Here is a 14,793-nt window from a genome sequence, read left to right as displayed (position 1 = left end):
CATAAATACCTTATGCTCTAAAGGCATATTTAAGTTGGAACTTCCACTGCTGGAAGTTAAAGCCACCAAATTTACTAACTGTGGTTATATCTATTTTGTCACCCATTGTTAGCTTCAAATTTCACGGTGACACACGCCACTCTAGTTCTTTCTTTCACTGGGGCAAAGCCCTATACCCGGACACACCGGAAAAGTCTTTTCTTGCTTTTCGGACACACCGATACGTTTAAACTACACAATATACGCAGCAGGTAAGTATGATCTGGGGCCAATAACCTATTGGAGTTTATGTTTTAATTTAAAAAAGAACTAGGATTTTACTTTGAGTTAAAACTGCTTTTATTTATTCGACAACTACATTCTTATTTTATTAACAACAACGACCTACTTTGTTTTTAATATTATCATTAGACTTAGGCAAATATGCAAATAAAAAGGTATGAAATATGCGCATAAATATGCAGTATTTTACCCAAAAATATGCAAGATTATCTAGAAAATATGCATGTAATAAAAAAATATTTACAACATTTTTTAATTTACAAAAATATTTAAAATATCTTCACATGTTGTATTAATTAACATGTGTATGTACTTTATAAACTAAGCTTATGTAATTAAATATTTAAGTATTTTAACAAATAAATGATATTATTTCGAATTGTGGTAACAAAAAAATGAACAGAAACATATGGCTTCTATCTGAGTACATAGAAAAACTTCTTACGACATCAACTGATGTAACTGGGGCATTTTTCAAATTCACCATAATAGTTGGCTCTAAATTAAGTGGTTAGGAAAATATCCAAGCTCTACTTGAACCACTTCAGAAAGAACCTGGTAACCACTGTTTTTTCCATGGTTGTTGGAAAATGTTTGGAAAGTTTTCTTTCCAATATATTTTACTTTTAACGTTTTGAGACAATGATTCAAATTCTTTTATTAAAAATGTACTGTCTAACATTGATAATTTGGAGGAATCTAATTGGGTAATAGTTTTCTGAACGAAACTATAGTTTGATTTTATGAATGACACTGAACACAGGTGTTCACGGCTTATTTTACAACAAAATTGAAAAGGACCGTCAAACTAAAAAAATTTACCTAGGCCCGGTTTCACCAACAAACAACAAATAAATCAATGAATATTTAGTTATTCTTCGAATAAAATTTATTAGACGTTTATATTTTTATTTTGTTTCAATATAATTCTGATAATTTAAAGTTAAATTGACGAATATACTTTCTTGTAAATATTTACAGTGAGATTAACTTGCCAATTTGTTCGAAGATTGTTGTAGATCGTTAAAAACCTCCTTCCCTTAGACAAGGAAAGAGAGAGGACGAGTAATCCTATGACCAAAAGTGAAGCCAAACTGACACCAGAGATTTTGATCATCGACGTATCTTTGGGGTATTGTTATGCATTGAGTATTTAAAATAAAAACATGAAATGTATTTAAAATGAAGAATTTGTGTACGGTAAATGTTTTATTAAGTTTCTCATATTACGTGCATATGTTTCAATACATACATATGTTTTTATTACGAATTTTAGATGATGATTTACTTTATTTTTTATGAAATTTTAACCTTCAACGAACAGCCACCACTGGCAACCCATTGTTATTTTTGACGTGACCGCCATGTTTCTGGTGACAAACAAACCAAAAACTGGCTTCACTTTTGGAACGTGTGTGTTAAATGAGTGTTACCCGTCCTCTCTTTTTTCCTTGTCTAAGCTCCTTCCTGTCGTTTTTCTAATAAGAAGAAGAGAACTGACAGATGATAGAGGTTAGACATGTTATGTTAACCCTTTAATCGGTAATCCCGCCATAAGGCCGGCATTCAAATAATCGAATTATTTTAAAATGGAAAATTTATTTGCTCTCATATCGACTACACCGCTTTTCGGCAAGAATAGTGTCGACCAGTGGTAACGGTTTAAAAGTTGTAGGTTCAGTTACTTGAGAGATAATATGGTCAACTTGGAAACATGCAAGTGAATCGTACATAGAAATTATTGCTCTGGAACACGTGTAATCGAACCGTAAAATAAAATAGTTCTAGTTGACCAATTGATTTCATATTTTTTTTGGTAAGTACTTATAGTATTTGTGTGATAGTTTACTAGCGTATTTGGTGAAACATATAAAATTAGTGCTGTTTTTGAGTGCTGAGTGATACCCGCCTTTTGGCCGGCATGTCGGTGTACGGTAAAATAAATCCTTCGCGTATTTGAATAAAAGTACATATTTGTATTATTCTACTTTTATTATTTATACATTTCTTTCTTTCTATTGTAGAATATGGAAAAAATAGATCTCAAAGACGAAGAATGTATGGTGCGAAAAGGTATAACGAGCCGACAGACGCGGAAAAAGGACAAAATACGATCTTTCCACAATAACCGATGAACAAATCGACGAGATCATGAACTCTAATCTTGATTCAGATGACGAGATAGTTTACGAAGATGATGATGATAGCACAGCCGATCCGGATTATCACTACGTGTTCACAGCCGAGAACGATGAGATCATTTTTCCTGTTTACGTGAAAATATTATTGATTTGGAACTCTCCATGAACCTTCCGTTGGAGCTAAGTAATATCACTGATGTTAGTGTTTTAGTAGGATCACTGGTTTAGTGGGTGTTTTAGAATCACATGCAAATATATCTACTTCTGAAATGGCAACATTAACTTTGCCGGAACTTATAATATCAGAAAATACATCACCAGAAGTTCCAACAACTATCCGGATACTCAAATGGACGTTTCAGTATCACCCGTACCGTTAGCATCAGAAGAACCAATTGCATCCACTTCCACACAACTAGCAACAACCACTAAATTCAAACCAAAGAAAAGACCCAGATCCCCGTTACCAACTGTAGAAGCTACGGGACCCCAAATAGTACCATCAGCGGGGGCTTCACTGGCACAGGCATCTAATAAAACACGGAAAGTCACAATCCCAGGCAACCAAACGACGTTTTTATAACGTAGATAACACGTCATAAAAATGACCAATTGACGTGTTTCTATGACGTAGTACTGACGTTGAAAATCACGTGTATTTGTCTCATCGATTTGACGTTATAATTGTGACGATTTTAAAACGTAATCGTATCTACGTTTTTTTGACGTCGAGATCGTGACGATTTTTAAACGTTAAAAATATGACGACCTTTATACGTCGTTAAAATCACGTCTTTAATACTTTCAAAAAGTGAACTCTTTCAGATTTTTCAAAATAGTATAAAAAATAGCTAACATGAAACCCATAGGCCTCTACTTCCCATGTGTCGAAGATATACTACCACTTGTTTAAGATCGCTTGTGCGCTAGAAGCAACATTGATTCTGCATGATTGTACCAACCCTCACATTATAGAATTTTCACTAGTTATATATACCTACTTACTGTGTCAAAACTGAAACAACGTATATATCAAACTAATAAATAATTTATTAACAAATTATCCAGCATACTTAATATCTTAATTTAACGCTGTCTTAATATCTTCATTTAACGCTTAATTAAAAACAAATAAACATAACCTCAAATAGTTGTCAAGAAGAATTACTGCATTAAACTAACTCACTGAGCAAAAACGCATAAAAATCTCTTAATTAACACGTTTCTTCAACTAAATATCTAAATGAAATGTCTTATTTTATCACACAAGACACAACCGCGTAAACAATAAATGAGAAATTTCTTATAAACATTTTAGCGTTATACCACAGATTAACCCAACATGTTGAGTTAATCTGTGGTTATACCTAAACGAAATGGTTTGGAGTCAATACAAACAAGCAAGCTCCTCCCAATTTTGTGACGTCAGACTTAGGCTGTCTGAAATTAAAACGTTTTTTAAACGTAATTTTAACGTCATTAATCTTACGTATTTATAATCACCTACAAAAGACGTCTATATGACGTTATGTTTAAACACGTGTTATATTCAACCAAAAACTGACGTTTCCTCAACGTTATATGACGTCACTTGGTTGCCTGGGATGTAATACTAATTTTTTCTCTTTCTTTGAGTTGACCTCATGAATTCTCATATGGGGCGAAGTGGTCCATTTTCTGGATATGGTTGTCACAAATGCGTTCATTTTGTATCAGATAGATCATATAATGAAGATGCTGAGAAAACAGATTTCAAAGAAGAAGGAGCTTCACAAGATAAAAACATAAGACTATTCCAATTTCGTGTGAAAATTGCTCAAGTTCTGTACTCTTCTCTTCAGAAAAGACCCATTTGTCGACCTTCAAATTCACTGCTCGCTCACTACTAATAGTACTAAAGCTGGTATAAAGGCAGCACATCCTGTTGTAGACGTATGTTACGATGGAGTAGATCATGTTCCTGAATGGATTCCAGGTAGCAAAAAGGCCTGCAAATACTGCAAGAAATCAGAAACACACACTTTCTGCCTGAATTGTCAACTACATGTATATCATTAAGGTGCCAAGAATTGTTGGAAAGACTACCACGTCCGTCGTTAATGTATTTCTTTCATTAGTATTTACCTGATAATTTTTTTATCAAGTTTATATCAATAACAATTTAAATGTTTTTATAAGCAACAAAAAGCACTAGTTAATTTTTCCCTGTAGAACGATATACCGGCCGTACGGCCGGCATTCTTCTTTTTCACTTTGTGGCTGAGTCAATGACGATATCAAAAAATTAACTTTCCATTCGTGTTTCACGTAGCACAATTGCCCCGAAACCAAAATTTTCAGAAAGTTGAACCCCCTATTTCTATTTTGCCGATTAAAGGGTTAAGAGATAAAATTTGTATTTTTGTAGTAATCCAATATAATCCTAGGAAATAAATGATAAATATGAAAGCAGCCTCTTTTATTAATTAGACCAGTTGATGATTGAAGTAAACAAAAGGTTATGGCCCAGTTCACGGATGAAAAATAATAATAAGGTATCAATTAGCAAATATAGGTTATACACATGTACACGATGGAACAAAGAAAAATGTATAATATTGAGGCCCTAACAAGTGAGAATTACTTATCATGGAAGTTTCGGATGGAAATAATATTGGCAGAAAATGAAGTATTAGAGTGTGTAAAAGGCGAAACAATCACAACAGGTCTAAGCGAGAACGAGATGAAAAAATTCCAAAAATGCAACAATAAAGCCAAATCAATAATTGTTCAATGTGTTTCCGATGCACAGTTAGAGATATTGCGGGACAAACAACAGGCCTACCATATGTGGAAAAGTTTAGAAGAAAAATATGAGAAAAAGGGGCTACCAGGACAACTGTTCCTAAAAAGAAAGTTGCTGTCCATGAAATTGAAAGAAGGTGAGTCATTAGAACGATTTATTGGTGAATTTGAGGAAGTCCTGAGACAGTTAAAAGCCACTGGGGTAAAAATTGAAGATCAAGATATAATATGTAATTTGCTGTTAACTTTGCCAAAATCCTATGAAACTGTGGTAACAGTTATCGAAAATTTGTCGCCTGGTGTACTATCATATGAAGAGGTAAAGAAAAGGTTATTGAGTGAAGAAGAAAAGAGGTGCCAGGGTACAAGTGCAAGTCGAGTAGTTGGTGCTGAACAAGTTGCTTTCAATGTTGACACATCTTGTTATGGGTGTGGAAAGAGAGGCCATTATAAAAGAGACTGTCGAGCAAGAGTATCCACAAGTTATCCAAGAGGGTCTGGCAGATTTACAAATTTTCAGAGTCAAAGAGGTTTTCAGGATGATCTTAGAGGAAATGGGTCAAATAGAGGTAACAATTACAGATCAAATTTTCAGAGTCAAAGAGGTTTTCAGAATGATTTTAGAGGAAATTGGTCAAATAGAGGTAACAGTTATAAAGGTTCGAGAAACTTACATCACAACAGAGGAATGCATAGAAGCAACTTCACCCAACAGCAGGACGGGTCACATGAGATTGATGATATAACTGATGAAGTGTCTAAGGTATGTTTTATAACTGAAATAGGTAAAAATGTAGTTAATAGTGAAACAGTGAACAACTTAGAATTTGTGATTGATTCAGGATGTACTGATCACTTACTAAATGATAAAAGTATATTTACAGATTTGGTAATTTTGGATAAACCTATAGATATAGCATTAGCAAAAAATGGTAACTATTTACCTGCAGTTGGTATTGGAAGTATTAATGTTTTTAGCAATGTATGTGGTCGACAAGTAGAATGTAAAATTGAAAATGCTTTTTATGTACCAGAGTTACGAAAAAATTTACTTTCTGTAAAACGATTAGAAATGTCTCACATTACTGTAATTTTTGAAAATGGTGTTGTAAAATTAATTAAAAACGGTTGTTTAATAGGATTAGGTAAAAGAGATGGTTTATACAAGATCAATTTTGAAGTAGTTCAACAAAAATGTTACTCTGTCCAAAATGACCAAAATAAAGAATTTATTAGATGGCATGAAAGGTTTTCACATTTAAATTTTAAATCATTAGAAAAATTAATCAAAAGGAATTTAGTCGTTGGAATAAACAAGGACATAAATATTAGCGGAGTAAATTTTTGTGAACCATATGTACAGGGAAAGTTTTCAAGGTTACCTTTTTCAACCAGGTCAAAAAGTAATAGAATTTTGGAAATAATTCATTCTGACGTCTGCGGCCCAATCAGTCCACAAACAATTGATGGTTGTAAGTATTTTGTCACTTTTATAGATGGTTTTTCAAATTTTACTATGCTTTTTTTAATTAAAAATAAAAGTGAGGTTTTCAGTAAATTTAAGGAATATTTGAGGGTTGTTGAATCAAAATTTAATTCAAAGGTTTCTAAATTAAGGTGTGATAATGGGGGTGAATATGTTTCAAATGAATATAGAGAGTTTTGTAAAGAAAATGGCATTTTATTAGATTATACAGTACCGTACACACCTCAACAAAACGGTAAGGCAGAGAGGATGAACCGTACTTTGGTGGAAAGAGCTAGATGCATTATGAATGCTTCAATGGTTCCTAAGTCTTTCTGGGGAGAAGCTATAAGGGCATCATGTTATGTGATAAATAGGTCACCTTCGGAAAGCCTGGATAGAGACGTTACACCAGCTGAAATATGTAACGACAAAAAACCAGATGTTAGAAATTTAAAAGTTTTTGGGAGTACTTGTTATGCTCACATTCCTGATGAATTGAGGAGTAAGTTTGATGATAAGGCAGGAAAATGTGTAATGTTGGGCTATGCACCTACAGGTTATAGGTTGTGGAATACAAATAAAAATAAAATAATTATTGCCAGGGATGTAAGGTTTAATGAAAATGAATTTTATTTTAAAGGATTGGCAACACTAGATGAAGACGGAGAAGTTAGGAGCAAACGTGATGAAGATATGGATAGCGTAGACAATATTGCAAAACAAGAAATGAACCGCAGAAATGAAATAGATCGAGTTAGTATTAATGAAGAAATAAGAAATGAAGAACAGAGCACAAGTCGAGCAGAAGGTAGAGCAAGTAGAAATGTAAACCCACCAAAATGGTTAGAAGATTATGAGACTTATATGGCTCTATGTGCCATGAATTTGGTTGAAGATGTGCCACAGTCATTTGAAGAAGTAAAAGAAAGGGATGATAAAGATTGCTGGGTTAAGGCCATGGAAAGGGAGATTGATTCGATAAATAAAAATGGTACCTGGGACATAGTCGATAAAAAACCTGTTGGAAAGAATATTCTGGATACGAAATGGGTATATACTTTTAAACCTTTTGAAGAGAGTAAATGTGATAAATATAAGGCTCGATTAGTAGTTCGAGGATTTGCACAAGAGAAGGGAACAGATTATGAAGAAATTTATTCTCCAGTAGCGAAAATGACCACCATTAGAGCGATCTTGGCTATTGGAAACCAATTTTCATTTTATTTCAGACAACTAGATGTTAAGTCAGCATTCTTGAATGGAGCTTTGGAAGAAGAAGTCTATATATATTCGCCAGAGGGAGTAGGATGTAAAAGTGAAGTATATAGGTTAAATAAAGCATTGTATGGGTTGAAACAATCATCAAAATGTTGGAACATAGAAATTAACTCTTATTTACTTGAAATTGGATTTATGAGGTCCGAAAATGATTTTTGTTTATATATTACAAGTAATGATAATTTTGCAACATATCTTTTAATTTATGTAGATGATATAATAATTTGTGGTCCTGATAATGATTTTATAAACTATATTGTAAAGCAGTTAATGAAAAAGTTTGAATTGAAGGATAAGGGTAAACTTGAATATTTTCTTGGTTTAGAAATAAACTATGATAGAGGCAAAGGTATTTTACATATTAGTCAGACAAGATATATTAAACAGATCTTAAGAAAGTTTGGTATGGATTCTTGCAATCCTACTTCTATACCAATAGATCCAAAATTGAATTTGACATGTAGTGATAATAATAATTCAAATAAACCTGTGAGACAATTAATAGGTTGCTTAATGTATCTTATCTTAGGTAGTCGACCTGACATATGTTTCGCTCTTAATTATTTCTCTAGATACCAAGACAAGGCATCAGATGAAATATGGATTCATTTAAAAAGAGTATTGAGATATTTAAAGGGGTCTGAAAATGTGGGTTTGGAATATTGTAGGAAAAATGAACAGCCAATGGTAAGTTTTGTAGATTCTGATTGGGGAAGTGACCAAATTGATCGAAAATCAGTTACTGGTTATATAATAAAGTTATTTGGAAATGTAGTAACGTGTGATCCAAAATTATTGTCACCATAGGTGGCTCTGAACGACAGAGATAGCTATACAGTGCATGTCTATTATTAATTCAGATATAATTTCCAGTTTACGTCAACTTTGACAGATACTTGTCAGTGTACATATGTCAACTTAAAAAACACTATAATTGAACATAAAAAGTAGCAGAGGAAGCAAAATTTTAACTTAATACGAATTAAAAGGTCTTGAGATGGGTATCTTTTCAACGTGTTTTCAATCGTTATTCTTTATTTTGGAAAATCAAAGTGATCATAACAACACTGAATATAGCCGCAGTTGTTCGTGACGTCACACTCCGGCTGTCTTTCAGATTAAAACAAGACATACGTAATTTTTTCCACGGATTGCTTTGATCCCAATAATTGTGGATCGCTCGTTATCATGGGTAACAAGAAAACAAAACTGTATAACTTTATCAACAACGGAAGCTGAACTAGTAGCTTTATGTGCTTGTGTCACAGAAAATTTATTTATAAGAAAATTATTAATTGATTTAAATATTGAAGTGAAGCGAATAACGATTTTTGAAGATAACCAAGGGTGTTTAGCACTTGTGAAAAATCAGGGAAATAACAAGAGAGTGAAGCATATGGATTTAAAGTATCGATTTGTTACTGAGGGCGGGTTGTTCGAACGCTAATCAACATTGATCACTATCAAATACCTAATTACTGTCACAACTGTCAATGTCAACTTTGGTTGGGTTGCCGAAAACATAATTATTGATGACAATTATGAAATTAGTTAATCAATTATGTTAATAATTGTTATGTTAATTGACTAACTAATCTCATAATTATAATTAACTATATTTTGAGCAACCCAACCAAAGTTGACATTGACAGTTGTGACAATAATTAAATATTTGATAGTGATCAATGTTGATTCGCGTTCGAACAACCGGCCCTGAGTGTATGGAAAAGGGAATTTTAGATTTAAGGTATATTAATTCTAAAGAGCAAGCTGATGGGCTTACAAAAGGCCTACCCGTAATAAGTTTTTCGATATTTAAGAATTCTCTATGTTTAAAAGGTTTTTAACGAGGGAGGGTGTTGTAGATCGTTAAAAACCTCCTTCCTGTCCTTTTTCTAATAAGAAGAGAACTGACAGATGATAGACGTTAGACATGTTATGTTAAGAGATAAAATTTGTATTTTTGTAGTAATCCAATATAATCCTAGGAAATAAATGATAAATATGGAAGCAGCCTCTTTTATTAATTAGACCAGTTGATGATTGAAGTAAACAAAAAAGATTAACTATTTATTTAATAAATAAATAAAATAAGTCTTATTTGACGTTAGTAAAATGGAGTAATGCCAGTTTATTGGTCGAATAACTTTATTCATAGAATAAAATACTAATTGTCGTTGGTGAAACCGGCCACTATATAGTGATATAAACTGGCAGATTTTGGAACCCTTGTATCAAGGAAAAAACGTGACAAAATTATGCATAAGACGGTATCTTTTATTAGTTCCGATAACAAAAATTTGAATACCAAGAGTCTATAAAACAAAATTAAATATTGAGATTTCCAAGCTATTTGTTATATGAATATTAAAATATATACACCAAACTTTCAAATTATATGTACTTTATGCACATTTATATGAAAATATGCAAAATTGGATATTTTTGCATCTTTTATGCATAATATGCAATTTGCATATTTGCCTAAGTCTAATTATCATATATCATTCCTCATTGCTGTCAATTTTTTACATATTCCCGTAATTTCCAACGTTACAAAACATATTCCAATAGCTTGTGTAAATAATTTTGGGGATATTGTGTCCCCTTGCCTAATTCCTCTACTTATTTTTATTGGTTTGGTGTGGATGTTTTACTGTGACTGTTGCTTTTTCGTAGAAAGTTTCATCTTGACCAAATTGTTTAGAACAAATTTCACACTTTAAAGACTTTTCTTAAGTGTGTATTCTTAAATGCTCTTTCAAATTTCCATCTTGACTGAATTGTTTAAAACAAATTTCACACTTGTAAGGCTTTTCGCCAGTGTGCACTCTTAAATGCTTTTTCAAATTTCCTGCTTCACTAAATTGCTTAAAACATATTTCGCACTTATAAGGCTTTTCTCCAGTGTGCGATTTGATATGATTTTTCAAACTACCTGCTTGACTAAATTGCTTCAAACAAATTTCGCAGTTGTAAGGCTTTTCCCCAGTGTGTATCCTTAAATGATTTCTCAAACTGCCATCTTGACTAAATTGTTTAAAACAAATTTCACACTTGTAAGACTTTTCTCCAGTGTGGAGCCTTACATGCACTTTCAAATGGTCATTTCGACTAAATTGCTTAAAACAGATTTCGCACTTATAAGGCTTTTCTTTAGAGTGTATTCTTAAATGCTTTTTCAAATTTCCTACTTCACTAAATTGCTTAAAACAAATTTCGCACTTGTGCGGCTTTTCTCCAGTGTGTATCCTTAAATGCTTTCTCAAACTGCCATCTCTAAATTGCTTCAAACAAATTTGGCACTTGTAAGGTTTGTTCCCAGTGTGTATTTGCAAATGCCTTTTTAAAGCTTCTGCTTTACCAAATTGTTTAAAACAAATTTCACACTTGTAAGGTTTGTTCCCAGTGTGTATTTGCAAATGCCTCTTTAAAGATCTTAACACAGTAAATTCCTTCAAACATGTTTCACACTTGTACGAATTTTCTCGTGTTTGTGTTATCAAAGATCCTTCACATTTCGTTTTAACTTCATTCTGACGTAAACCTAAAATAAAAATCCAACTATAAAACGTTGCATGTAGAAACGGCAGATCGTAAATAGAATGTAACAAGTTGAGAATAAATAAATAAAGTAAAAACCACACTATGACAAAAGGTCAGGTGATGATGATAACTAAGTCTTGTGCACAGATTCTAAAGGTGCCGGTGGAGGACGGTGGCTATGCCTATATACTATTATAGTAGGGTCTAGGACATTTCGCCGTCGCCATTTCGCCGTCGCCGTTTCGCCGTCGAGCCATTTCGCCGTCGCCGTTTCGCCGTCGAGCCATTTCGCCGTCACCATTACTTGTATATAAGTTTTGAATGGTTTTCGAACGATTATATTTCGAACACTTTTGCATAATGAAGTTTTTTATTTTTGATACAGTAAAAGGGCCATTCCATTTCAAATCACTCAATTTTGGAGCAAAAAAATTTTGGACCTCCGATTTGTCTGAAAATTGGTATATAGCTTCTACGGGACGTAAAAATAAGATATTTAAGGTCAAAAAAAATTTCTTCTTCTTTTTTTCTCAAAATGTTATTTTATGCGATTTTACAGTGATTTGGTGTTTATTTATACAAATTTGCATTTTCTATCGTAAAGTATCAATGGAAAACATATTATTTTAATAGAAGGGACTCAAAAATGTCATTATATGGCATTATAATAAGTTACTTTGATTCAAGACAAGCTTTTGATCAAATTTTATAGTGTAGAAAACGTTAAAATACCGTTTTTTTACATTTTTCTCCATTCCCAAAATACATCATAATCGATTTGGCTGAAAATTTGCCCACAGATAGACAAAACATAGGACTTTAAGTGGTGAGAAGGATTTGAATTATAATACAATACCAAAAAAGTTACATGCAATATTATAGTCAAAAATATAGGCGTCTACTGTAAGTAAAATTAACTCGAAAATATCGACCTCACGACAAAAATTGTTAAAAAGAAATTGTAATAATTGTAAATACGATTTATTTGGAACAATTTCAGTTCCTACCATTTTTGTCGAAAATTTAAAAATGGCGGAGATATTGAGCAAAACAGGTTCTCCTTTAAAATCAAGATGGCTGCTAACGTAACGGAGGAATTCATTCGTGATTTTAAATTTAGGCTACTGTTGACTCCCCTAAAGATCAGAAAAATAAAATTTTGGGCAGCTCGGCATTCAAGGTCAAATGTTATCCCGACTAGACTAATATATACTTTTGAGTCTGATATTATTGCATGCAACTTTTTTGGTATTGTAATATAATTCAAATCCTTCTAACCACTTAAAGTCCTATCTTTTGGCTATCTGTGGGCAAATTTTCAGCCAAATCGATGATAATGTATTTTGGGAATGGAGGAAAATGCAAAAAACGGTATTTTAACGTTTTTTACACTATAAAATTTGATCAAAAACTTGTTTTGATTCAAAATAACTTGTTATAATGCCATTTAATGACATTTTTGAGTCCTTTCTATTAAAATATTATGTTTTTCATCGATACTTTACGACAGAAAATGAAAACTTTTTTAAATAAACACCAAATCACTGTAAAATCGCATAAAATAACATTTTGAGAAAAAAAGAAGAAGATTTTTTGACCTTAAATATCTTATTTTTACGTTCCGCAGAAGCTATATACCAATTTTCAGACAAATCGGAGATCCAAAATTTTTTGCCTGAGTGATTTGACATGGAATGTACCAAAAACAATTGAAATTGAAATCCCTTTTCTCAATATTGTTTATTTCCGGGAATCTGATAATAGTCATATTTTTAATACTGTAAAAATTTTATTTTTCAGACGAAAACAATGTATAGTTGAATATGAAAATATAACTTGGTTTAACTACCAACATCAGCATTTTATTTACACTGACATTTAGTATAAAAAAAGTTAGTATGTTATCACGTTCTTGTAAACTTAAACAATGCCGGGATGGCGACGGCGAAACGGCCGACGGCGAACTGGCTCGACGGCGAAACGGCCGACGGCGAAGTGGCTCGACGGCGACGGCGAAATGGCGACGGCGAAACGTCCCAGTCATTTATAGTAGGTATATGAGAGAGAAAATGTTCGAAATAATGAAATAGCAAATAATATAAAATTTGTAATATACAGCATGGTTAGTGTAACCAATTCAAATTCAGTCGAATTCGGGACAATGCTGAAAAAAATAGATACCTGAAATCGGGGACATTTTTATGTTGACAATGATATTTTTGATGGGATTAAGCCACAATTGGTTGTAATGGTAATTACATTTTTGTTAATTTTTGACGTCTGGACTTTCAATCCGGAAATCGTTCTCAAACTTTGAGAAAAATTATAAAATCAACTGATGGATTTCCATGTAAATATAACCTTAAGTTAATAATATAAAAAATTAATTATGAGTAGTAGGACATTGATAATTGACAAAAAATTTAATAACAGATTTCAAAAGCTTGTTGCTTGCCTCCACCTACGGCGTCGGTCTGTTTCTAATAAGCAGCCAGCTTGAGAAATCTGTTATTAAATTTTTGAGGATTTATCAATGTTCGAGGATTATTCGAAAGAATTTTTTTGCTGGAGTCCGGTCCTGAACATGGTAACACAAACTGTGTTTACATTTCAGTCCCAAAAAATCATCTTTTTTCAAGTAGTTTATATCCAAATAAACTTGAAAATAAGCAAAAAGTAATAGTATATAGTGCAGTTACCTTACGGAATAAACCAGTGAGTTTTTATTATTTATTTATTCAAAACATTACAAAGCATACCGTTTGTAAGGTTAAGTGACGGCCGAAAGGCCAGTTCTCGGAACTAGTTCTGGTTCTGAAACTGGTTTATAATTACTAATGAGTATACCAAATGATACCAGATCCGACCTAACTAATTTGTCAACAATCATGACTGAAGATCATCAACAACCTCAAAACAAAACCTCATATTCAACTGTGCTTAACAATGCTTCTTCAATTCAATTTCCTTCAAAGCTGCAAGCAATTTTATTTAATTCGCTATCTGATACTAAAATAGAACAGTACTTAATAGCACTTGGTGAAGTTGTTCATCCACGGAATATTTTATTTTCATCAAGGCTATCAAATAACAGAATATGTATTTATCTCTCCAGCGAATCCCTGGTGGAAAAATTTATGTCCGGTCCAGCAGAAATAACAATTAAAGGCGAAAATCTAAAAGCACGAAAACTGATAACTCCAAACGAAAGACTGTTACTATCGGGTGTTTGCCCCTCTATTCCACATATTCTAATAGAGAATGAGTTAACCAAATTTGGTCTTAAATTAATGT

General features: G+C 32.6%; 1 protein-coding gene across 2 annotated transcripts in view; it reads right to left on the bottom strand.

Annotated features, from left to right (window-relative positions):
• Nucleotides 1-367: 367 nt before the first annotated feature.
• The window catches only part of LOC126879148 (zinc finger protein 883-like), a 45,897-nt gene continuing 31,471 nt past the window's right edge, over nucleotides 368-14,793 (bottom strand). Inside the window, exons 2-3 of one of the 2 annotated variants that reach the window (XR_007695991.1) lie at nucleotides 9,831-11,500; nucleotides 368-1,313 (exon numbers count right to left, since the gene is read on the bottom strand). Coding sequence is in view for 1 of the 2 variants with exons in the window: in XM_050642144.1 (XP_050498101.1) it covers nucleotides 10,689-11,500 (812 nt within the window). In the remaining variant the exon portion in view is untranslated. Of the gene's footprint in view, nucleotides 1,314-9,672; nucleotides 11,501-14,793 lie in introns of those variants that run through there. The other variant, XM_050642144.1, reaches the window with a different exon arrangement.

The sequence above is a fragment of the Diabrotica virgifera genome, chromosome 1 (genome assembly GCF_917563875.1).
Source record: "Diabrotica virgifera virgifera chromosome 1, PGI_DIABVI_V3a".
Taxonomy (NCBI): Eukaryota; Metazoa; Arthropoda; class Insecta; order Coleoptera; family Chrysomelidae; genus Diabrotica; species Diabrotica virgifera.
This window is presented reverse-complemented; position numbering and strand designations above follow the sequence as displayed.